The 27,127-nt window shown below is 37.1% G+C and overlaps 3 protein-coding genes across 3 annotated transcripts; all 3 read right to left on the bottom strand.

The window, feature by feature from the left end:
* Window positions 1-7,063: 7,063 nt before the first annotated feature.
* MONOS_17035 (uncharacterized protein) lies at window positions 7,064-9,273 on the bottom strand (the record flags this gene model as incomplete). Its single annotated transcript, XM_067869915.1, has 8 exons — window positions 7,064-7,194; window positions 7,248-7,351; window positions 7,857-7,901; window positions 8,183-8,302; window positions 8,382-8,469; window positions 8,556-8,671; window positions 8,726-8,829; window positions 9,175-9,273. 8 exons carry the CDS (start codon window positions 9,271-9,273, stop codon window positions 7,064-7,066), a joined length of 807 nt encoding a protein of 268 aa, XP_067734986.1.
* A 7,401-nt stretch (window positions 9,274-16,674) lies between these two features.
* On the bottom strand, window positions 16,675-17,881 carry MONOS_15712 (uncharacterized protein; the record flags this gene model as incomplete). The annotated part of the gene is made up of 2 exons (XM_067868605.1): window positions 16,675-17,385; window positions 17,444-17,881. The coding sequence occupies 2 exons, from the start codon at window positions 17,879-17,881 to the stop codon at window positions 16,675-16,677; spliced, it is 1,149 nt and encodes a 382-aa protein (XP_067734985.1).
* An 859-nt stretch (window positions 17,882-18,740) lies between these two features.
* On the bottom strand, window positions 18,741-23,264 carry MONOS_15713 (uncharacterized protein; the record flags this gene model as incomplete). The annotated part of the gene is made up of 2 exons (XM_067868606.1): window positions 18,741-18,821; window positions 20,247-23,264. 2 exons carry the CDS (start codon window positions 23,262-23,264, stop codon window positions 18,741-18,743), a joined length of 3,099 nt encoding a protein of 1,032 aa, XP_067734984.1.
* Window positions 23,265-27,127: the final 3,863 nt, after the last annotated feature.

Raw genomic sequence — 27,127 nt, 5'->3', positions numbered from 1 at the left:
GAAATAGTTGGTTTGAATAATAAATGCTTCTTTTTTCTTTTTAGATTTTTTCACTTTTTTAGTGAAACTTTCACAGTTGGAACAATTCTCTGAAGCAGAACAGAAGCAGAAAATTGAAGAAATGAATGAAATAGTTAATGGAATGAATAAAGAAGAATTCAAATCAATTTTCAACGAAGAAACATTCAACAAAATAGAAAAAATGATTGAATAAATGAAAATGTAAATGGAAAATGCTTTTTATTTGCTGAAGCGCATTGGATGTTGCATCAAGCTGAAAAATGTATGGAATCTATTTTTAAAAAGATCTTCTCTGGGCAAAAGATTGCATAAGATGATTATTGAAGAAGAAAAAAAGGAAAAAGATAACAATCATCTTCTTATTGACTTCTGCGAATGTTATCTTATGTTTCACAGCGGAGTTCCACCTTTGAAATTGATTTCAACCTGTGTTCCGTACCTTCTGAAAGCTTCATTGAGCAGAGAGGAAAACGAGGAGACACAAAAAGAAGTGGAAATTGCCTTGCTGGCTTTGTGCGAAATAGGAGTTTTTGTATGAACATTGTTATTTCATTTTTATTATGTTTGCTTTTTTCCCCTTTATTTTTGATAGAATCTGAAACAAGAACAATATTTGAAGGAAATGTTAGAAATCATCGAACATCAGCAGAAACACAGAAATCTTACTCATCTGGACTATCAGTCTGCTTGGAAGATTTTGATTAACCGATTTTGGTTTTTCAACAGCTTGGAAGAAGTTATTGTGAATGAGCTGCATTTAGCGAGAGAGGTGAGAAGGGAATTGGAAGAGCTGATGAAATGCATCGATTGGAATAGAAAAGAAGAAGAAAATGGAAAAAGAAGAAGAGGAAGAGAAACGAACGAAGAGCTTTCATTGAAGAGATGGGTTGCTACAGTCGTGATTTATTTTCCCAGTTGCTGATTGAAGAATGAAGAAAATGTGGTGCCGATCAAAAACATTGTCCAGGTTCATCGAGCAGCAAAAGGGGATGATCGCAGAGGGATTCGCAGAGAATGTGTATATGTATTTCAAGCAGCAGCAAAAAATTAAGATGTGAAAACTTATAACTTTTTGAAAAGCGGAACTATTGGACACCATTTGGAGGAGATACAGCAGTCAACATTAAATTTCAATTTGATGTTTCATTGCTTGCAATTCTTTACGAATGTTTCAAGACGATTGAAAGAAAAGAAGGAAGATGATAAGGAAGAAGAGGAAAGAAAGTCAACGAAAAGGAAGGTTTTTGAAAAGATGGAAGAAGAAGGATACGAAGATATCATCACAACTTTCAATGAAACTGTATTTTTTTTCAAAGAAAAATATTTTTGTGTATTGTTATTGAATATTTCCGATTATTTTGTGAATATCTAAAGAAGAAAGAGGAATTTCACTTTGTAACTCAAATATCTGATGAAGTATGAAATTACAAACCAGCGTTTTTTATACTCCGTTATTTTCCTCAAAAAGTTTCAGTTTTGAAAGCCCAGAATTTTTTTGAATTGTAAGAGTTTTTCTTTCATTTGATTGCTTTTTTAAAGTAGTAATTTTTTTCTTTTCTCCATAAAACAGAAAATTACGATAGGATTGATTCTTTCTCTATCGATTTTTTTTCATTTCTTTTTTTAAAAGATTCCTTTATTTCAAATGTTCATTTTTCATAATAATTCTTGATATTTTTTGAGAAAACACTTTCATCTATTTTGCAAATCACAGTTCTTTTATTTCTCGAGTGAATATGCCTTTAACACGAATAATAATAAAATGGAAATATCAAAAGATGGAGTGTATATTTATTTATTAAATTTAGAAATATAGAAAAAGAAATCTGAATAATTCTTTATCAAATTAGAATTTCCAAATAATTCTCGACCAATGAAATGGAGCAACCAGATGACGCAATCTTCGTTTTTTTATTCTTCCATCCATCACATGTCTTCTTTTTGGATGTCTTTCTTTTCACTTCTTCCGTTTCATCTCTCTTCTTTCCTTTCAATCTTCTTGCAACGAACACAAAAATTACGAGTATACTTGTACAATTTTCTCCTTCAACGCTTGTCGCTCAATCTCTTCCAAAACTGCGTCAATTGCTCCATTTCGCAAAAAGTCTTCAGCTTTCTCAGCTCTGCTTTCTGTTGCTTTTCTCAATGCATAAACACATTTCTTCTTAATTTCTCTGTAATTATCTATTGATGCCCGATTCAAATGAACAATGCTGTTAATTTGCAGAGCGGATTCATCGTTCAACTATTAAAGCCATAAAAAGGACTATCGATTTTAATTCAAAACAAACAACATCAAAGTTCGAAGAGTGTTAATTTCGTAAAATAAACCAATTTTTCAAACCTTTATAAAACAAGCAAATGTTATGGGACAGATCAAAAGAAAAATTGAAAATTGTTAAAAACACTTTTTCGACAAAAATAACTTATTTTAAATTAATTAATATTCCATTTTGTTTCGTTATAAATATGTAAAAAATTTTTTATCGATGGTCCAAATACTTGGAACTTGCCCCCCAACTGTCCCTCTTAATCATTACACCTGTTTCAAAAACCAATAAAACTCAAATCGATAAACAAAACAAAAGAGAAATAAATCCCTCTTTCATTTTGTTTAAGACTCGAATGTGTTTGATAACAAAAAAATAAATAAGTTTCCTTATATTTTTCTCATTATCAAATTTAAAACACATCAGGTGTCTTATTTTATTATTCCATGCTAATGTGTTCAGTAGCGAATTTCTTTCATTACAAAAAAACGCCTGCTTTGAACACTCCATTTTCTTCAAAGTAAACTCTCCGAAATTTTCCTCTTCTTTGACAAAGAGAAACGATTAATATAAATCAACATTTAAGTGATATATTAATAATTTCGAAAACATTTACCCCTTTTTTGAAAAAGCCACAAGGACTTCTCCAAAAAGGGATTCGAGGTTATTCAAATTCAAGGCAAGCATAAGATAAATGAAAGATACTGAATCAATCAAACACCAAGAAATAAATCTTGATGCAAGATCAAAAACAATACCATGATTTTCAAATATCCCCTCATTAATACCCTCCAATCACTTCACTTCCAAATTAAATCAACCCGAAAGCTAATTTAATAAGAAAAATGAAGCAGGACTAAGTATAGAGAAACATCTCGCCCCCTCGAACAATTAAAAACTCCAAAATCCAACTACGAGCTTTTTAACTGCAGCAATTTTAGTATACACTATTAGAGCTGGAATTACCGCGGCTGCTGGCACCAGACTTGCCCTCTAATTGTTTCTCTTTCAAGCATTTACATTGAAACCATTCCAATAGCAGAATACCATTAGATACCCCGCTTTGTTATTTTTTGTCACTACCTCCCCATATACGTCATTGATTGGGATTGGGTAATTTGCGCGCCTGCTGCCTTCCTTGGAAGTGGTAGCCATCTCTCAGGCTCCCTCTCCGGAATCGAACCCTAATTCTCCGTTACCCGTCAATACCATGGTAGGCCTCTATCCTACCATCATCAGTTGATAGGTCAGAAATTTCAATGACACATTGCCAAGACGATGGGCTCTTAACCCACCCTGGCAATTCGACATTTATCATGAATCACCATTATCTTTCACAATGGACACATATCATTACACCCCTGACGAGGCTTCAAACATGTGCCGAAATAAGTTTTTGATCCATATAGAATCAAACATTTAAACTATTCCTAATGGTTTTCGATCTAATAAATACAATCCTTCCCCAAAGGGTGTCTCATTGCTGAAACACCCTTAGTCGGATCTTTTTCAAACCCACCCTTCTTTCCATTCCGAAAAACAAAAAGAAAAATGAATTCTCGCATGTATTAGCTCTAGAATTACTACGGCTATCCATGTAGTAAATTATATTTCTATTCAAAATATAACATTGTCATTGTCAAATAAATTATAACTGTTGTAATGAGCCATTCGCAGTTTCATAAATACAAGTTATTTATACTGACACATGCATGGCTTAATCTTTGAGACAAGCATATGACTACTGGCAGAATCGACCAGATACATTTATATATAGAATAAAAAACATTAACTAAATATTTCATTCAACTAATGTTTTTTTCTAATATAAAATAATATATATCATATTGTTTTGTTAAAGACAACATAATATAGTATTTTAGTCATAATTATTAAAACATCACCATTCACAAAGATTGATGATATTTCAAGAATAGACACAATATTTTCCCTTCTCAAATATTAACACATTATTTTCTTTCAGATAAACTTAATAACTGATTAATGTCAGTTCTTAAGTCATCCAATCATAATCATTAATATTTGTATTATCACAATGTAATCTCAATATCAAAACACTTTTCTCATCATCATCAAAAAGAAGATAATATAAAAAGCTCTGATAGATCATTACAATATGATTTTTCATTCGCATCTTACAATTATATTTTCACCTTTTGAAAAAGTGGCAAATAATTGTAACAGTTCAAATACTTTCAATCAATAGAAACATGACATTTATGTCTTCAAACAAACAAACAATAATATATATTTGTTCATTTTGATTTCATCATTGTCACATTCTATCTCTCGATAGTCAAATCCAACCCCCACATATTAGGCAACCAAACCCAATAGTTCCAATGTGCAATAACAATCCATCTGAACTCAATCAATGATATACACATATACATATCGACCACACCATACATATAGACAAGGTCTCGACTTCATGAAGTACTCTTTTCTACAATATTCAAACAAGTCAACATACATGTATTTCCAAGAACAAAAACACCCCAAACACTTTCACACAAATCCCCACATTATTGCTTTTCTAAAATCAAGAAGTTCTCCAACATGGATTCATCATGTTCCAACTCAAACTACTTCACTCCACATAACCATATACTATACTGCCTCACATTACACATTCACTACTAGCATAGCACTCTCTCACAACAACTTCTCAGACACATCGATTTTATTAGAATCATCTTCACCTCTTCATCTGACATTTTTACACATCAGACTCAAAGATTCAAAACAACTCACTTTATTATTCGACCCATCTGATCAGCCATTGCTACCAGAAGATGCTTTCATAAAACATGTATTGTGATGCCCTTATATACAATCACATGTTGCTTTTCATTCCAATCAGACCTAACAAACCCACCCTTTTTGAACCACCTTCATTTATACTTCACACTCTGTGAGTTTCTGTATAATCATGCAAAGGTATTTCATTCAAAGAGACATATACATATTATTCCCATTCAAATACCATATACTATCTTCCTTAACATTAAAAGCCTACTCACCTATTTGCTATACATATGACATAATACTATATACATATATATACAATAGACCACTATTACACAATGCCTCAGTCTAATAGACAGCCCCCTACACAAAAATTTTCTATCAAAATCCACTATTTTTCCTATGGAGTTTCATATACAAGTCACACTTCTATACTAACCCCATATCACATAAGCCCTGGCTCAGACTATCCTCACCAGACAACTTTTGTCGAAAAAAAATGAAGTCAGAAAAAAAATTTTTTCGGGGGGTGTCCCCCTAAGTATACTTCCGTAAAAATCCCCGACAGCCCGCACCACAAACACCATCTTTTCCAAAAAACTCATAGACTCAATTACACTACGCCCAGGTTTTCGTGTTTTTTTCCCTTTTTCATACTAGAATTACACTACGAAAACGAGCTCATCGAAAACCCTGCTTTGATACTAAAAAATCTCAAAATTACACTACGCCCCGAAAACCTCGGCGTAGTGTAATAAAGATGATTTTGATACTAGAAAATATCGGCTAGTATCAAAAGTGCCCCAAATACACTACGCCGCGAAAACCTCGGCCTAGTGAAAATGCCCAAAAATGATACTACAAAAAAACTCAATGAAATTTTTTAGTATCCTTCCATAGTGTTTCTTGGGATGGGGACACACCAAAGCCTTGCCACTACCACACCACCTTGTGTATGCCCTCACTGCCTTTCATCTGGTTTTTTGTTCCAGCCTTCCAGCTCTTAAGCCTGGCCCGCTATGCCCACTTCAATGTTTCCATAGCAAATGCCCCTATCAAAACTCACTTTTTCTCACACCGCCGCTGGAGTGGCCAGAGGAGTGGAGTGGAATGCCTATGGGAGCGTAGCGGCAGAGCATACGCACAAACTCATACCATCAGCTAGCCTGTGAGTTATGACCGATAAAAAGTTACAAGGTCAATAACATTGGAGGGTCTTATATGAAAAAGTGGAAAATCATTCAAAAATGTTAGTATATTGAGTATAGTGAAAAGGGTATAAGAGTGGTGGGAAAAGTAGTTGGATAGTTGGATAGAGTGAGTGAGCAGCTAGACCCTCTATGGCATTTAGAACTTTCCAGCTCTTAAGCCTGGCAAGCTACAAGGGCTGGAACACAAGGGGGTCTGAGTCAACTTTCCCTATGAAAAGTGAGTGTAGACCCTGTAGTGAAATACACAGGCAGGGCATAGACACTGGATGTGTGCCACATTGCAGGCACAGTATGTGGGCACATTGCAGCGATATCAGGTTGGCTGTAAGTTATGACCAGTAAAAAGATATGAGAGTTGGAACACAGTGGAGGTCAGTCACTTTTTCTATGAAAAGTTCATGTATTTTGCCTATGGCTCCAAGGCACATAGAGTAATAGGAATACCAGTAGCACAGTTGGATAGAGGGAGAGCATAGCTAGACCCTCTATAACATTTTCGAGTCTCGCACTCTCAAGCCTGAGGAACTACAAGGGTTGGAACATAAAGGGTCCCAGTCAATATATTGTAAGTGTATTTTTGATAGGAAAGATAGTAGTATATTGAGTGTGGTGGCAGGGCATTACATAGGAGCCCAGTGGGAATACTGCCATTGGCTAGGCACAGTGTGCAGCTAGACCCTCTATAACATTTAGAACTTTCCAGCTCTTATCCCTGTGGAGCTACGTTCCAACAAACATAAGGGGGTCCTAGTATAAATTTTCATTGAAAAGGAGTTTTTCATAGGAAGGATACTAGTATATCGACCATAGATATAAGGGAAGTTGAGCAGTGTGAATGGCGATAGCACCAATGGATAGAGCAAGTGTGGAGCGAGTTTCCCTATGGCATCGAGAACTTTCCCAGATTCCTGTGTGATTCGCTACTGGCCAGCCAATGAGGGGGGTCCAAGTCACTCAAAAAGTCAATGCAAAATACTCACTTTTTCTGGCACTGCCCTCAGCCGAGCCACAGCCCACCAGCCGAATGTGTGCCACATTGTACCTGCAGGGCATGCCCACGCCACAGCACCATTGGCATGTCTGTAAGTTATGACCGATCAAAAGATATGAGAGTGGGAACATAAGGGGTCCCCTATCAAAAATGAACTATTTTCATTCAAAGATGTCAGTATATTGAGTACAGTGAAAAGGCACATGGACCGAGGGCAAAGACATTACTACCATTGGATACTCGAAGAGCACAGCTACTTGCCCTATGGCATCTAGAACTTTCCAGCTCTTACAGGTGATTCCCTATGACCCATGGAATATACAGGGTCCATTGCATAAAATATCATTGAGAAAGGGTTTTTCATAGGAACGATATGAGTATTTGCCCTGTATCTTCAGGGCAATCCAACTGAGCCGAATGAGATTACCACCATTGTGTAGAGCGAGTGTGCAGCGAGACCCTCTATGGCAACGAGAAGTTTCGCTGACTTGCCCCTGAGGCGCTATGAGTCTGTGAACATGAGGGGTACACAGTGTATTTTTCATAGAGAAATTTCATAGACAAAATTTTCTAGTATCAAAAACCTCGAAATACACTACGCCGAGGTTTTCGAAGTGTAGTGTAATTTGGTCACTTTTCCTAGGAGCTCAAATTTCTAGTATAAAAATCATCCTTATTACACTACACAACGAAAACCTCGGCGTAGTGTAATTTTCCCTTTTTTTAGTATCAAAGCAGGTTTTGCAGACACCCCATTTTCATAGTGTATTTCTAGTATCAAAAGTCACAAAAATCGAGGAAACCTCAGTGTAGTGTAATTGAGTCTATGAGTTTTTCGAAAAAGATGGATTTTCGGGTCTGGGCACCCGGGGTCTTTTACCATATTTGAGGTTTTTTCAATGAAAGTGACAGAACAAAACCCAGTGCACAGCCCACCCAGCCGGCCCGGCCCACAGCCCACAAACCAGACCCCGCCCACTGCACAGCCCTGGTCCCCCGCTGCACCGTCACTTTTGTTTCTGGAGCTCTCCCTCCAACACCTGAGGAGATAGGTTCGTTGAAAGAGAGGGGGTACCTCAATGGCTGGCCCAGTCATTTTTCACTCACTTTTGCTCACACCACCGCCCAGCCAGCCAGCCCAGCCACACTCCCACCACCCAGCCTTGTAGCCACTGCCCACACGCCCACTCTGCCCACATCAGCCAAGCTGTAAGTTATGACCGATAAAAAGATACAGCTCAATGAAGATGGTCTTCCAGTCTGTTTTCCTAGTGAAAAAAGTGAGTGTCTGACCCACCCAGCCAGAAGGATCCACAGGCGCCCAGCAGCACCCTGCCCAGCGTGCAGCCACAGTCTGTGCGCACACTGTCACTTTTGTTTCTGGAGCTCTGGCTCCAACACCTGAGTTTCTATAACCACCGGAACATTGAACCCTCAGTCACTTTTTCTGACTGGGGAAATACAGTATATGTCCAATAGATCCAGGCCAAGCCACAGGGCCTGCCCAGCCATAGGCCCAGCACATAGCCCGCCTCACTCGCTCCTTGCCCTGTGGCCTTTGCCAGCCCTGCCCATCAGCCCTTCCAGAGATACCTTCCACTCAACTCCTTTTTCAGTCAAACTCAAATTGAGTCTGTGAGTTTTTCGAAAAAGATGGCACTTCGAGGTCGGGCAGTCAAGATCACATAGAAAAATTATCATAGAAAAAAAACAATTTTCATAGAAAAAATATATTGCTGACATGGTTACTTGGCAATCACTGGACTAATCTCTTAGCAATTACACCACATCCTACCCCCACTAACATTCCCCAACATATCCCTCTAATTCCGATTACTTGCCCTCCCTTCACTCTCCACAGCATCGCCAAGTCAATACCCCCCAGTCACTTTTCTATGTGAAAAATCAGAACCGAACTCAAAACAACTAGCCGCTCGGATTTCTCAGCAACCACTGGGCCGATCGAAACGCCGTTTGGCCACATCCGGGCATGGGTTACTGTGCCGGTCATATGTGTTTCGATTCAGCCACTTGCCCCTGGTTCACTCTCTGTGACTTCACTAACAAGGCACCCCCAGTCACCTTCAAATTTTTTATTTCTTTTCTGGACAGCCTGCCAGACCCCCGCCACCAACACCCATACGCATGCTATTACTGCACTATATGCACATTTATCATATATTAATATCAAATTTATCTGGCCATTACTTCTCGAGTTATACTCGATTTACCTCAAAAATGACCATTTTCACTCAAAAATTCGATTATAACTCAAAAACTACAAATGAGTGTATCCAACCAAAAATCACCAATATACAACATTACAATGCATATACATCCATGGAATCACATTTTATATCCACTTTGAAATTTTCGAGAAAAAAAATTTTTTTCATTTTTTCAGTCAAAATCACCAACTTGTCCGCACTGCCCAGCCACAACCGCTCGGTAGAAAAAATTTAGATTCGAGTATGTTTATAAGGGGCCCACGTCCTTGCCACCTGCCAATTATCAAAGGAATCTGAGACCCCATATTTTTCGGTCCTTGATCTAAGATCACCACTTTTTCAGTCAAAATCTTCATATCACATTTTCTCACTAACCAGACCAATCTGGCCCGAGAAAAAAATTCAGCGGACTATTCGCGAATTATCCGAACTTTTTGTGTTTTCATAAGTTTCGATCACAACTTTCATAAAAATCGATTTTCACCAACTTTTCATTTTTTCTGATTAACTTGAGCTAAATTCAACTTAATCAGAAAAAATCAAAATTTCGCATTTTTCGAAAATTTGACCATGACTTCAAAAATTCACAAATGGTTCAACTAACACTCTAGTAAAGTCTTACGGCTTAGAAAAATTTATTTGTCGAGATATTTAAAAAATAATTTCGAAAATTTTGACTGAAAAAATTTTAATTAACGTATCATTCCACAATTTGAATCGATTAATTTCTGATTTTAATACCAATCAATTCCTCTCATAATATTTCCCATATACGTAACTTTTCATCAACCACTAATTCCTACTTCTTATGAAAAAAATATTTTTTTGAAAAAAATGTTTGATCTAGATCAAAACCATTTTTCTATGTTAAGAATTCGACTTCTCAAAAACAGTTTGATACCAATCTCCCTATACACCAACACATTCCCCACCCCTCATAACCTATATAAAATATTATTTTCAAATTTATCTATCCATGGAATAAATAGAAAAATATTAATTAAGATTGAAAATTTTGGAAAAAAAATTATAAAAAAATGAAATGTTGTTCAACTTTAAAAATAAAAATAATAGAGATGTATTACTTGATTACTATTCATTTGATAAAAAAGTTGAGATGAATTGAAAGTTACAAAAAATTAAAAAAATTAATTTTTGTTCGAAAAAAGAGGGAAAAAATGAAAATATTTTTTTATCTCCAAATTTGGTGGACAGACTAACATCAAAAAAATATATAATATACTATATCATTGTAACATTATATATGAATTTTTTCAATGGAAAGAAAAAGTCAGTTATTGAGATAAAAAAATATTTAAAAAATAAAAAAAATTTAACTTCTCAAATAATGAGGAAAGTTGGATGGAAAAAATATATAATATAATAGATATAATATAGATGATAATAATATATAAGAACTTTGATGTTGATGGTTGGTTCTGAGCAAACAAAAAAGTATCTTATTTTTGTTGATATTTCAGAATGTTATTTTTCATTATTATTCAACCACAACGAACAATATTCTTACAATAATATCATCACAATTAATGTTATCATATCATACATCTTTCATCCAATTTTCATCAAAAATAAAAAAATAGAAAAAAATTATAAAAAAAATATAAAGTTTGAAAAAAATAAAAAATGATCACAGCATGAGGAATACATATCAGATTTTAATAAAAATTATATCAAAAGATAAATAATTTAAAGTAGTAAAAATGATATTTTATCAGGGAAAGTTTCATTCATTTCATTAAATAAATAACACAAAAATGTCGATTTTCTTCATTGAAAATGACCTCTTTTTTTGATTGTTTTTCAAAATTTTCTCGCTAACCGCGAGGTTATGAATAACAATCTCGCGCTACTTCTCCGGTAGCGCTCGCTGGATGAAATCTGCGCACATCATTCCTGCGCGCAGATATTCATCCATCTCGCGAAAAATAGAAGAAAAAGAGTTAAAAATTTTAAAGGTCAGAATTAATTCTATTAATAATTTTAGGGGAGAAGGGCAAAAATTTTCAATGAAAATTTGAAAACCCTCAAATTTGTACATTGCAAGAGGAACAATTTGGTGGTGTTATTTTGAAGAAAATAAAGGCCTTTTCTGATTGGAAAGAGTCCCACCCAATGGCCGACGCGCCACACGGCAAAAGTTCGGTAACTTTCGCTCCCCGCCCTTTTACCGCGTTTGTCGCGCGGCCCCCACCCCTCGAGGCTGTTTCCTTCTATTTCCAATTTTCCCCCTCTCTTTTCTATTTTTTGGAGTTAGAAACTTTTTTTGAAATTATCAATTTTTGAGTCAAAAAATACTTCAAAGTCATCATGACTTAAGCAATGTGCAACCATGATAAACATGATATACACGCACTTTCATCATCTTTGAAGATGTTTCTTTTATCTCCTTTAAGAGAGGATAGAAACTTTTTTCTTAAAGTCAAAAAAACTTCAAAGTTTTACAATGAATATTAACCAAAATGGAGGATCTATTTGATTAATATCATTACATTGAAACCATTGAAGAAGTTCCTCTCCACTCATCTATTGGAGTCAGAAACATTTTTAACTTTTGGTCAATTACAACCCAATTTTTCATTTGACTTGGGTCTATTTTTTGACTCTAATAACTTCAAAAAAGTTTTGACTTAATCTGTTTGATTAATATCATTATCTTTTTGAAGATGTTTCTTTTTACTCCTTTAAAGGAAGAATAGAAACTTATTTTTTTGAAATCATTAATATTTAACTCAAAAAAAGTTTCATCCTTTATGACTTTTTCCCACATTGGATTCCCTCAAATTCCCATTTATTTTTTCTTTTCCCAAAAAAAAAAGAACAGTTATTTTGGGGGGTAGTACTTCATCCATGGTATTATTAAGGCTTTCCAATCATCCGTCCTTAAAGTTTTTTTCAATGTTTTTATATTCAATCATTCATACGTTTTCAAGCTGAAAAGAGAATATCTATGAATTTTAAAACATTTTCTTGTGGGGTTAATTAATTAGACGGACTTTTTTTTATTCAATGACTTAATCAAAAAAAAAAAATATCGGACAATATTCAGAGTTAAGCCTCAGTAAATCGTGCAAACAAAACACTCTGAGACGCACAGCCCTCTGATAACAAGGATTCGTCTAATCCGTCCTTCTCAGGCATGACCCCTTTACCAATATTCTCATTTATCTTTACAATAGCCAGGCAAAAAAATGGTCCAGCAGATGAAACGTTTAATTCCAAACTAATGAAATCCGTTTAAATACATCTACCAAATGTTTTTATTGGACCAACCGTTCCGGCCAAATCTTTCAAAGGCGGTACAACCAATCCTTCAAGATCCTCGACTTGGAAATAAAATATCTCAATTTCCTTAAAATTTACTCCCTTGCAAAGCAGTATAATATAGAATCTCAGTCTATATACCAACTTCGATCCACAAGGCATTTAAAGGAGATACAAGACCCATCACAATATATTCTAGTCATATATGTTATTCTACAGCAAACATCTAGAAGATACGACCCCATTTACACACATCCCATTACAGGATCTTCCCTTATCCAATCGTCGCCGACCGTAGATAGGAGGGTTGTCAAATATCCTCGATGGCCATGGTCTTAATTTCCATATCTCTATTTTTATCAAATACTATTCCCTTTTTAACAAAGGCATGCCCAGGAGATTATCAATATAATCCTTCAATTGTCTTAATTATAAAAATCTGGAATAGATTCTGACTTAGAGGCGTTCAGTCATAATCTAACGTATGGTAGCTTCGCGGCACTAGTTTCTCAACTAACCGCAAATGCCAATTATACGATTCTAGGGTTCCTCTCATACTTACTAGAATTACCATCTTGACAATACTATACTTAATCAGTAGGGTAAAACTAACCTGTCTCGCGACGGTCTAAACCCAGCTCACGTTCCCTGTTAGTGGGTGAACAATCCAACACTTGGCGAATTCTGCTTCGCAATGATAGGAAGAGCCGACATCGAAGAATCAAAAAGCAACGTCGCTATGAACGCTTGGCTGCCACAAGCCAGTTATCTTTATGAGAAAAGAAGAAACAAATGGTCAGAGCGTCATGGAAGTTACAAAGGGGATAACTTCAAATATATAACTAGAGGGATAGTTGTCGTATTATAAGGAAAATTTTCTATGGGATTCACATTTGGTAGACTAGAAGATGAAGATAACTCATATCATTGTCAGACCAACCCTTGGTGAGAAAAAAAATATTTTCTGTTTCTACTGAAAAATGACTGAAAAAACATTCAAAAATTAATATCTCCACAAACAATGCAGATATTAACCTGGTATTATTTCTATTAACACTTTATCACTTTGCTAACATAATACATATTTTTATTTGAAATGAGAATTCTGAGTCAAATTTATTAAAATTCATATTATCATATTTTCAATGATAACCTGAGTGAAGAAAAGTCAATAAATGTGAATATTATGTAATTTTTCATATTTTTCTGTGTTATGGAATATCACCGATAATTCACAACTAAGACGTGGGTAAACGGATTTGGCTCAATTCCCCTTCCCCACCGAGATACAGAATATTATGTATTTCGAAATTTTTTCAAATTTTTGATAAAAAAAATATTTATGAAAGAACAAAAATCTAAACAGATCGAGTGAAAGTCAAAATAGTTATATGTCATTCATGTCATAATCCATTTCATCTCAAAAAACCAGGTTTTTTCTAAAAATAAGGAAAAAAAATAGAAAAATTAAAATATACGGAAATGATCAGACAAAAAAGTTTTCACCTTATCTCCAAAATAACCTTCATTTAATAATTGTTATCATCATCAAAATATTTTATGTTAATGACTAAATATAATTTTGTCATCTTTCAGACTTTGAAGGAAAAACTATTTGCTGTGGAAGTTTTCCCTTTGTTTTGAATATTTTGTTGAAGTTTGAATAAATCCGATTTATCTTTTCAACGCTTCGATAATTTCTTGATCCAACCTTGTTCATTGAAATCTCTTTGGCGGTCATTGGTAAAGAATTTTTCAAAGTTATTTTTTTTTTTTTCTTTCAATGTTCTTGAATCATTATCGAAGAAAATTAGAATAGCAAAATAAAATGAGGTAATACTCTCCTATTCGTGACAGATTATAAAAAAGCAATATATTCACATCTTCCATATTTATTTTAGAATGTTATTCTGGAAAATGAATTGTTTTCATCATGAATTCTTAATTTTTAAAAATATGATCTTGATACATACTTAATTACATAATTTCGTGAAAACAACAGCATCGCTTATGAAACGATAACATTTTGCTAATTTGTTGAATATTTGAGTAGTCAACTGCATTATATATGCAACCACCTTGCATATAACCAGTTTGCGTTCTTTTATTATTACTTTTCCTTTGCATTCATTATTAGCCAATTTTGTTTGAAGAATAGACATTTTTGTTCCTTCTTAAATTTCAATCTGGACTATCTGGGTCATGTTTCATAATTTATTAACAACAAAAAGCTTTAACTTTTTGTTACAACTGCGTGAATATTCTTTTAATCTGGAGTGTTCGCGTGATGCATAAATTTCACCGTAGGACAATGAAAATACACTCCTAGAATATACAATGTATACTTATTTTTTCATGATTTTTTTGGAGGTCGTTATTTACCTATTTTGAAAAATATTGAATTTTTATAATTTTTGACATATAATGACACGCAGGCTGCTTTAGACCAGATTTAACAGAAAAATTCATGAATTCTATTGCTCAGGACAACGTTACAGTGCTTTTTGTGTTATCAAAAGCGGAAAATAGTTTCAACTATTTGTATCAGCTTATGATTTAATTTTTGATCAACTCAAAAAGAACTTTGAAGCTGATATCAGTGTATTTCCCAGCACCTGCCTATCATACCGAGTTTCCTGCGATTTGTGCTTCAGCGCTACAAATGTACTTCAGTGAATTGGACTTATCATTACAATTCATCTTTCAAGAAAATCTTCAAAATATCATTGCAAGAAGCAGACTCCAAGCTGAATGATGTGTGACCGAAGAAAGATGTACGAAAAGAAGAATTATAAACATATACAGACGCTTACGCATACATTTATTTTACAAAATTACACAATTCAGGTTGCTCGCATTCATATCTTTACGCCCATGTGCATCAGAAATTTTCTGCTTTATGTCAATGCAATTGCAGAGGATAAAAGCAGTTATCTTTACGATCTTCTCGACATTTTTCTATCTATGACGGAATGCAACATCAAAGAAAGAAAGTTAAGCGAAGAGAAATGAGAAAGGACGAAAAAGATGATATTCATAAATTCACAACTTGATGTTTATGAAGCAATTTTGTGATTAAAGGAAGAATTGATAAACACATATCTGAAATTGCCTAAAGCGTAATTGAATTTTCTTAAAGAAGCACGAGTAGTCAAACAGTAGATTCATCTGACAAAAAGGGCTGTTCCAGTTTGATGGAAAAAATGAAGAACAAAGAGCAATCACAAACATCACAAATTCATATGTCAAAGACGAATCAGAGATGAAAAGAACGAAAGGAAAATCTTTCTTATGTGATATTTTTCTAACGTTGTATCTTTTGATAATTAAAAGTTAATTTCAATTTTTTCACAGCAAGATTTCTTCTTTTCACTTAATATAAGTCAAAACAAAATACAAATAGAATTTTATTCTTTACATTCTCCTCAAAATCATTAATCCCTTATCTTTGATTTCTCTTCTAAAGTTCTCTGAAATCACATGTCATTTGGAATATCAAGAAAAGAAGTCGAAAAACGCAAAATTACTCAAAAAACTGGAGGAGAAACATTCATATTTGAAAACGAGCAAATGAAAATTGATTTGTTAATGAAACTGCGGAGCGTGCAACATAATTAAAGAAATCGTTCAAGGGAAAAAATATTGTTTGAGAAAGATTCAAATGAATATACGTTTTCGATTTTGTGAACTGATGAAAAAAAGTTAATATTTAATTTTCGTGTTTCGTATTAAATTACATCTTATTTTCACAAACACAACAGAATGATCTGTTAAATTACAGATAATAAATGAAAAGTATTTTTGTTTAAAAAACAAAACATATTCAAAGTTATGTTTGTATAATTAATCAATGATAAAAGAAAAGAAGGAAATATTTGTTAATAAAATGATATTTCATTTCTTCAAATATTCACAAAATATTCAGAAATATTCAAAGAAAAATTATTATTATATCTTTCGTTAATGAAAGAAATTTCTCCATAAAGGCTTGTGATTCTATCTTCGTATCCTTCTTCTTCCATCTTTTCAAGCGGTTTCCTTTTTGTTGCCTTTCTTTTAACTTCTTCCTTTTCATCGTCATCCTCTTCTTTCAATCGATTTGAAACGTTCATTAAAAATATTAAGCTGTCATGTGCAATATCGTCATTCAACGTTTGTCGCTGAAATTCCTCCAAAACAGCATCAAAAGCACCACCATTCAACAAGTCTTCTATTTCAACAGCTTTGACTGCAGCTGCTTCTCTTAATGAATAGATGCATTTACTGTGAATTTCTCTGTAATTATCTTTTGCAACTCGAAATACTTGAACAATTTCACCGATTAGCTCAACAAATTCTTCATTCCTCAATTGGCACAAGGATATGAAAAACTTGATTGTGCTCAGCCATCTCCTGATTATCATTACTTTTTTCGATTCTTCTTGTTCTCTTTCAGCTTCTCTCGGAAAATGCAGTTCATTCACAATCATATCTTCCACGCTTTTGTCCCAGAAAAATTTGTTTATCAAACGCATCCAAGCGGATTGATAGGTAAGCCGCATGAGATTGTGATGCTCTTGTTGAATTTTGATAATTTTTAACATTTCCTTCAAATATTGTTTTTGTTCAAAAATCTTATAAGAAACAAGAAAAATAACAACAATATGAAAAAGGAAATATAAATGCTCAAACTTGATTTTCTTCAATGCAACACAAAGCAAATAAAGCCATTTCCACATCTTTATGAATTTCCTCGGTTTCTTCTTTGTCCGACGCAGCCTTCAAAAGGCAAGGTACACAAATTAAAAGTAATTCGGGTGGGAAACCAGTTCTAAGAGAAATGTAGCATTCGCAAAGATCGACCAAGAACTTTTCATTCTTTTCCTCTTTTTTCTTTAGATTTTCTTCAACAATCATCTTCTCAATTCTTTCACCCAAAGAAATTTTTTCAAAGCCACAAAGAAGTATTCTTTTCAACGCTTTGCAACGACCAGCACTTTTCATCTCCAAAATTGCATTTTCCATTGGCAGGTTCTTTTCTCCAATCATTTTATCTATTTTATTGAACAATTTCCCCATGAAAATAGATTTGAATTCTTTTTCATTCATATATTCCGTTGTCTCGTTCATTTCAAGTATTTTCTCTATTTGCGCATCCTCATTGCAATGCTCAAGTTCGTCAAACAATTTTTCAAAAATTACAAAATTATTTTAAGCTTTGAAAAATTTATTAAGAGGAAAAAAAGCAAACTTGTTAAATTTTCTGTAAGAACTGATTTTATAACTTCCTTGTCACTTTCATCATTATCTTCTTCTTCCTCCTCCTCAACATGAATAACTTCAATCATTGTGTTCATTATTTATTCTGGTTACATAAAAAGCGGATAAATTCAACCAGCAAACAAAATAATCGATTGATGCAAATATCGTTTATAATCTCGCAAAATAAAAATAACCCCAACACAAAATATTTTGTCTTTGCTCAAGAAAAAGATGTGCAAAAGAAATCGCAACAAAAATACAGGTATCTTCAATGAAAGGCCAGAAGAGAAAATGTTTAATTTCTTTTCGATCGAACCAACAGAAAATATTCATTGTCACATTTTTCAATTCGGAATCTATCTTGAATGCTTTTTCTTCTTTTCAGAGTTGAATTGATTTATGATATTGAAACGAAATTGATAGAACACAAGTGGAAAACAAGAAAGCAACCAAATTCTTAAAGAGAAAGAATTGATCGTACAAATTGAAAATGATGAAGCTGAAATCAAGAACAAACGAAATTGGATAGACTGAAATGCTTTGTGAGCTATTGCTACTGACATTTGCTTCAAAATTCTTTTTGGAATTGTCAAAGATGAATGAATTGAAAATCAAAAAAATACAAAACTAACAGGGCAAAAGCATTGACAAAATGTAAAATATGAAAAAGAACAACAATCAATGAAAGGAAAAAGAGCAGTTTTAATGTTGGAGATGCAAAAACCGATCATCGAGTCAAGAAAGGATGATTAACAGAAAATCTTTGAAGATAAATTCCAATAATAAAGTTTCTCGGCTCAAAACTTTGCTATAATATTCCGAAAAAAAAAAAAAAAAAAAAAAAAAAAAAAAAAAAAAAAAAAAAAAAAAGTGTTCCAATAAAAGAAAAAACCTGCAATTAATCCTTTAAAAAAATCACACTTTCGTTTATGTTTTGATAAAATATTCTTTCTTTAGTGGAAGTCAAAAGCCTTTTATCTTTTTATTAGTGATTTTTTTGAATGTCAAAAATTACATTTTCTTATGAACTTATTCCTATCGAAAAACAAAAATCTATCGAAACTTTCACGAAAGAATTAGAACGAAAAGGAACAATCATTTTTTGTTTAATCATTTTGAACGTTTGGAATCATTTTCAGTTTTTGTTTCTCTTCAAAAGCAAAATCAATGGCAGTTAACAAACAACAATTTAATTTTTATATTGCACACATGAAATAAGTTTCAAAAGAAATCAATCGTCTTTCATTAGAACCATGATTCTTTTTACAGACGAATTCATTTTCAAGGAAACGAACGATTATTTTTGTGTGTTTCCAAAAGAAAAGAAAGCAGCTTTTGCTGAATTCACAATAAATATTGCAATCAGCTTTGGATCACCCAGAAAAGTGAATTCCATGATTTGTCGAACATTTCGTAATGTTGTCGTCAGTCAAATAATTCTCAGAAAAAAGAAAGAAAAGCAAAATCATAATATCCTTCTTTGCATTTTCCAATCACACAAAAAATTTAAGGTGTTGTTTAATTCACAAAATAAAAATATAGCGAAAATTCTCAAAGTGATGGAAACATGCAAAATGGCAAGTTTTGGTTCCCTAAAGTCAATACGCAATGGTGCAGGATTCTCACCCACAAAAAAAAAAAAGACACAACTGGAGATACAGCTTTCAACCAACTCTCAAAAACTGAAATTTTCAACAAGCAAATTGTTCAAAAAAACAAAAAAGACAAATTCAACAAAAAGCAGAGGCAAAAAATTAGACAATTCACACAGTATTTGAATATTAAAATACATACATATACACGAAATAAAAAATGAGTAAAAAATATAAATTTGGGAAGAACAATGAATAAACACAACAGAAAACGCAAAATATTCACAAATTAAAAACAATAATTTTTTTTAAAACAAGCATCAATTTGTCTTTTATTTCATTCATCGCAGCAATAACTGCTTTGTTGTTTTCCTGTCTTCCTCTTCTCCTTCACCTTCATCACCATTCCCAACGTCATTTCCATTGTCCCCATCATCAATAATGATGCTTTCCTCTCCCCCGCTGTGTTCATTTCTCCCATCCGCCTCTTCCAGGTCTATCGCATCTGACACTGTGAGGATCTTCGCCTCTGCTGGGAAATGCACAAAAAACTCCTTTTTCAGCTCGCTCAGCATCGGCCTCCCCTCCCACCGAGGTGAAAGGCACACACCAATCAGGCTCCCATATGTTGTGTTCTCCACCACATCCAGCCGAGGTCGCTCTCCCTTCACAATCTTATCTCCAGCGATAACTGCCTCGTACTCCCCAAACGGGATCTGCAGCGTCACACACTCCCACAGCATCATCCCAATCGAGAATGCAACTGACTGTTTTGTCGCACACATGTTCCTGTTCATTAGCAGCTCCGGTGCCTTCCATCGCTTGCACTCATCCCTGTTGTCTGCCTCATCCTCAAAGGCTGACGAGGGTGGTGGAGAGTCGGTAAACCTCTCACTCATCACTGAAACATTCGATGAGGAAGACGAAACAATGGTCAGCGAAGAGATGGACGATGAATCTGAATCGTCAGAAGAGGAGCATTCAGAGCGAAGTGCAACAGCAATGTCCATGTGCTCCGAGAACAGCACAATGTGCGGACTCAGATTCTCCAGAGAGGAGAGAGGATTGCTCATCTCATCAAATGAGTGCAGCGCAAGATTCGCCACCCAGAACAGCACCTGTGCTCCTGTCAGCTCCCGCTCCTCAAGATTCCCAATTGGCATCTCCTTCGTCTTGTTCCTCCCATGCATCAGCATGAAAAACGAATCTCGAAAATCAAGAATCAGTTTCTCATGTGGAGATGAACAGGTCATCGCATCCACCAGATTTGACATTGATGAGGTTGTGGGGCACAGATCTTCTCCTCGGACAAAAGTGGAATCTGAATCAGTGGTTGAAGTGGTTGAAGTGGATGAAATGGATGGAGATGGCGTTCTTTTTCTTGTCTCTTCCTCGTCATCAACCTTCTCCAGCATCCATTGAGGAATCTTGTCTGAGTCTCTTCCCAAAATATATTCTGTCGAACCACTCTCAGATAGAAGATGTTCTGATGACTCAGAATGTCCCAAGCTTTTCTCGTACACTCTCTTCTTTATCCTCTCTTCATTCTTCTTCTCTGCTTCCCTCTCAGCTCTTCTCCACTGCTCTTCAGGTGACATTTCCATCGTCACCATCTCAAATGCTTTTGGATCCTTCTTCACTGTGTCTTCCACAATCACCTCCAATTCTTCTGTTCGTCTCTTTTGTTTTCTCCATCTCACCGCTAATATTATTGATACAGTTAGAACTATCAAAAACAGCACAGACAGCATTACGATCACAATCAATGCCCACGATCCTCCTTCTTTTGTCTCACTTTTGACGATTTCATTATTTCCATTTTCATCTTTCTTCTTTTCTGTTTTATTCTTCACCACAAACGATTCTGTTCTTCCTTTCTTTTCGGGGTTGCCAAACAAGATGCAAACAGCCACCTCTGCCCTTTCTTCAGCTGAAGATATGATCCCTGATGCTATTGAACTGCGAGCTTCGTTCTCACAAACAAATCCATCTTCCTCCAGCAAATACACCTCAATCGAGCTGACTTTTTCAATTGTTGATGTAATTTGGCACGACAGATTGCATGGCAGAAGAAGGTTTCCTCTGAACGTCAGCTCCGTTCTCCCTCTTTTTTCTTCTGTTTCCACTCTTTCCAATGCTGGGATGAACAATTCAGATGCTCTTTCTGAAGCCATTCCAGACAGCTCACATCCCTCATTCAGAATCCACAGCGATGTGTTTGGAAGTAACCCATCTCCTCCTTTCAAGCTCTCCATCGCCAGCTGCCCTTTGCCTTCACAGATGATGTTTCGTCTGGCTGAAGGGAATCCATCAATAGCTTTGCTGTTCCAGTAATATTCGCCTTTCTCCACACTCACCTCCCCACCACAAATCGACATTCCTCCTTCTGATGAATTCACAACCGCTGTGTCCTTCATTGCTGCTCTTGTTCCAGCAAAATCAACCAGCGACCCATTCCATCGGCAGATCTCCTCCTGCTGCGTGTTCCTCTTTTCATCGCTTTTATTGTCCCCTTTCCATCCATCAAACAAACACTTGTCGATCGTTGCATTCGTGCACAACGAAAATGACACAATGCTCCCTCTCTGAGTGCTTGATAAGCAGGAAATGAACGAGCAATTGTCGATGGCCACTTCATTTGCTGCATTAAACGAAAGCATCGGATGTCTTCCCGAAACATTTATGCTTGTGAAAGACGAAGATACAGTCTGCATAACAGAGTCTTCTCCACATTCTGCCAAACTTCCTTCAAAACTTGACTCTGAGAAGGACGAAGAAGTTATCTTCATATTTCCAGAGCTCGCAACACGAAACATAGGAGATGCGAATGCCAAGAAGGACACGGAAACCTCATAAGCTGTGCACTTGCATCCATTGGCAGAAACAAGACAAAATGGAACAGTTTGAACAGAACCATCACTTTCTGAGGTGAATGCACAACAGCTCAGTTCAAGAACGCCTGTTTCTGGGCAAAGAAATGCTGAATGGAAAGACACAAATTCCTCTGCAAAAGCAAAGCGAAGATAGCTCAGTGACACAGAACCAGCTGTCGATATGAGCGCCAATTCGTGCTGGAGAATATTTGAATGCACTCCAATAACGCATTGCGCCTTTGTTCGAGATGCCAGCCCCATTTCAACCATCTTCGCTTCGCCTCCAAGATACGATGCTTTGTCCACAAACATTTGGCTCACAAAATTATTCGACAGATGAAGAAGACCATAATCAATCGAAAGACAAGGCAGATATTGCGTCCCGCATTGTCTGTCATCTTTCCCATTTCTCGACGGATCAGAGCTGACGATGATCGTGTCTGCTCGATAAATCGTGATGAAATCAAGAAGATTCGTGTCTGCCGTGTGATCGGTCTTGTCAATCCCAAAAATCGCTTTCGCTTTGTCTGTCACTTTCTCAACATCAAACCCAAACTGCGTTTCGTTGATTTGTGCAGTGATGTTGTGGCATTCAATGAAGATGTCGTTCCCAACAAACGCTGTATTCGCTATAAAGCTCACTCGGCTGAACAGGAAATCCAGTTTTCCTGCTGTTGCTGCTGCCAAATAAACTCCTCCCCCTTTTCCGTTGCTCGAGCAGCAGCATCGCGTGACTGTCGAATCGCTCATCTTGAACGAGCTTTCAGACAAAAGTGAAACAAGCATGACCCCTCCTTTCAGGCTGCGCTCAGCCTTAACATCGCTGAACACCGTCTTATCCACTTTCAGATCAATGTTGTTGATCCCAGAAAATACAACACCAGACCCATCGTCAACACGCGCAATGGAAGAGAATGTCGATCCGTTTATTCGAAAATCACATCTCCAGTTGCTATTTTGCTTTGTCTCCTGTCCGATTGACGAAGAAAGCGAAAAAATACTTCCATCTGACAGATTCAGCGATGATACCGATAAGCTCGTGAAGGAACACAACTGCGCCATATTATTCACTGCAAATATGTTCTCAGCAAAGTTGGAGGAGCTTATTGTCAGATCATCAACAGCCAGCTCTCCTCCTTCAACTGTCACAAACCGCACTTTGCTCAAATCCTCCATCAGCCCTTTCGATTCAAACGAGCACATCCTCACAAGAAGGATGCCTTCCTTGCTGTGAACAATGGAGCTTGCTGAGCCATCAAAATGCTCTGCAACCCTCAGGCTCATCCTCTCCAGCGACAATCTCACAGCATTGGTCAGAAACGGCTCTCCATCGTTGATTGTTTTGTTCTGGAACTCGACCACAGCCTTTCTCACTTCGTCAGGCGACGCTGAATATGAAGCTATTGTGTAATTCGACACAATAAATGCATCACGCACAAAAGTCGAACCATCAACTGTTATTACCTTTGACGGAGAAGATCGCTCTATTTGCGCCATCCCTTTCCAGAACGATTCGCACGGATCATCTTCGCTTCCACATCTGGCAATGTCGAACCCATTCGAAGAGACAAAAATCGTATTGTTCTTGTACCCACACAAAAACCGCAAAAGATCGGTGTCGTGATGCACTGCATCACTTCCACAGAAGAGCGTGTGTTCCATCTTGGATTTTTCAGCAAGAAACACAAAAGTGCTCTTTGTGACTGTTCGATTCAGGTCACTCGATGCAATAAATACGTTCTTCCCAATCATGGCTTCGTTACCTGCCAGAATTATTTCGCTTCCAAAAACAAAAGGTGCAGGAAGCAGAGATTCTGAACACTTCACAAAGAATGCTCCCCCTCTTCCATTTCCTGCACACGAGCATCCCTCTGCTGTCGTTCCGTTAATGCTCAGCGATTCTTCCTCTGTCAGCTCCACCCTCGCCACTCCACCCTCGCCACTGGATGCAGACGCAATGTTGGTGAAGTTCATTCCTTTGATCAGAACAGAGGAAGACAAATCGAGCGGAACCACGCCAGACGAGAAAGATGGCAAAGTGCAGTCTGCCAATTCCACCTGCCCTTTCGCAGACGAAATCAAGATGTAATCAATGCAAGATCCAGACGAACACTCAAACACACAGCCCTTCACTGCCAACTGGGCTTCCGAGGCGCTGGGCGGATTAAGTCTCAGCAGATTCTGAACAGGAGGTGCGAACGAAGGCGGGATGGAAAGCAACATGTTTTGAATGGACAGACTTTTTGCGCTCAAAAATATGGAATCCAAAGTGCACAACTCCAGGTCACTCTTCACGACAATCGACGATCGGGCGCTTCCATATCCCGGGATGATAGAAAACGAGCTCACATCGTAGGTGTCTTGCACAACTGTCGAAGCATCCACAGTCAAAAGCTTTTGATCTGATCCCGTCTTGTCCATGTTCGTGTATCCTCTCCAGAAGGTGTTGCACGGATACTCGTCGCTCCCACACCCCAAATAATCACGCCCTGCAGCAGACACATGAATGCTCGAGGATTGCAGCTGCAACAAAAACAGCGTCAGGTTGACTGCTTCCTTGTTTGTGATCACCTCGTCTCTTCCAAATAAATCAACAATCAATTCGCCTTCCTCATTCACCAAAGGAAACCGAAACCTCGATTGCAGGACTGTTCGATTCAGGTCAGCACATGCAACAAACATGTCTTTGCCATGATGCGCTTTGTTTCCAAGGAAATGCAACGATGAGAATTCGATTGCTTCATCCAGATCTTGGCTCAATTGCACGAAAATGGCTCCTCCGTTTTTCGCTTCTTCGTCTGCCGAGTTGTTGCTGAATGAAACATCAGCAATCGAAAGTCTGTAATTCTTCGAGAAAATCAAATTAACTGCCCCGCCGTTGTCTTTTTCTGAAGAGCAATTCGCAAATGACGAGGTATTTGCGATCTCAACCTCCAACGCATTTTCCCAGTGCACAACACTTCCAGACTCTGACGAGCATTCGCTGATATGAGTGTTGTTGATTGCAATGCATGTTCCTTTCATCCCTCCAATCAGACTTTTCTTGCTTGTGCATATCGAGGCAAAAGTGCAGCCACTGATAATCAAGGAACCAGACTGCATCACACAGATCGCTTGATCCGCCTCAAACACCAGCTCCGAAAATGTCACAGACGTCAGAGTTATCGTGCTTCCCTTTCCGCACAAGATGCTCTGCTTTATGTTGGAGATTTGAGCATTCGCACTTTTTGAGACATCACACGAAATCAGGAATATGCTCCCCACTTTCCCAACAATCAGCGAGTCTTGCAGGCTCTCAGCGCTTGCGGCAAAAGCAAAGCGGATATTCTGGATGGTCAGCTGAGTCGACAAGTCTCCGTCGCTCACGCATATGCACCCGCCACCATCCACAATCATGTCTGATTTCACAGATTCCCCTCTGATCGTCAGCGACGAAAGATTCTGCTTGATTTCCCCTTCCAGCTTTGCCAATGATGTGATGTGCAGAATGTTCTTTTCTGTTCCCAACTGCGTGAACCCAAAACTCAATTCCTTGCAAGGCTTGACGCTGCTTCCGCATCCTGCTTCGACCTGCCCCAGCCCGTCGTCAACAAACACAATATCGTCGACAGACGGAAACAAAAACCTCAGAAGCGACATGTTCATTTCTGCATCGCTCGGATCCAGCACCCACATCGTCTTTTCAAACTCGCTCCCATCTTTCGCAGACCCGCTCCAGAGCAACGGGTTGATCATCCTCCGCGGAAGCGGACACACAAGATACACATCCTTCCCCAGCAGCGCATCATTGCTGTTGAATTCATCCGACTTCATCGAATACGTCAAGTCCACATCTGAAAACGTCAGGTGCAGACCCCCTCCCAGCCCGTCAATCCCCGGCACCCTGCTTTCATTCACACAGTTCTTCTCAAACAGAAAAGTTCCTCTTTTCGCCACCGATATAAGCATGCTTCCTCCTTTTGTTCCTGTATGGTAGCACATAACCTTGGCAAAGTTGCATTCCTTGATCTCAATGCGCTTTTCGCTGTCCACCTCTCCCACAACCACTCCTCCGTTTCCTTCTGTCCTGTTCACCTCGCTGAAGTTGCTCTTCTTCAGAGTCAGCGAAGCTCCTCCCTTCACACAAATCGCTGTCTGCCTCAGAAGGGATGTCGAGTTTATCGTCGAATTCTCGATTTGAGCTGCCGATGCCGAAGACACAAAAATCACTCCCCCGCTTTCACATGTTGTGTTGACACTTTCCAGATGCAGCTTGTCAAACACTCCGCTTGCTTGTGCGCCAACCAGCTCAATCGCTGGCGCTTCATTGAATTCCATGGAGTTCAGATTAAACTCAGTCAGTTTCACGCTTCCCGAAGTTATCAGTAAAAACCGATAGCTTGGATTGCCGCTTTGCATCACCATGCTGCACCCTTCAACAACCAACTTCGATCCAGCACAAAGAATAAGGCTCTTCCTCTGAACATGCAAAAACTCACACGGAGCACAAAATTCAAGCCAGCTGATTGCAACTTCGTTCTGCGTAATCACAAGTCCATCTCCGCTCTCTCTGCCATCTGCCGCGATGTTCACTCTTTCAGGCTTCGAGACACCATTGATGACCATCGGCATTGCGCTCAATACAAGCTTGTCGGCAATCGAAAAATTAG

Source organism: Monocercomonoides exilis, assembly GCF_001643675.1.
Source record: "Monocercomonoides exilis strain PA203 chromosome Unknown scaffold4-2303458, whole genome shotgun sequence".
Classification (NCBI taxonomy): domain Eukaryota; phylum Preaxostyla; order Oxymonadida; family Polymastigidae; genus Monocercomonoides; species Monocercomonoides exilis.
Note: the sequence above shows the minus strand (reverse complement) of the source record. Positions and strands in the feature narration are given on the sequence as shown.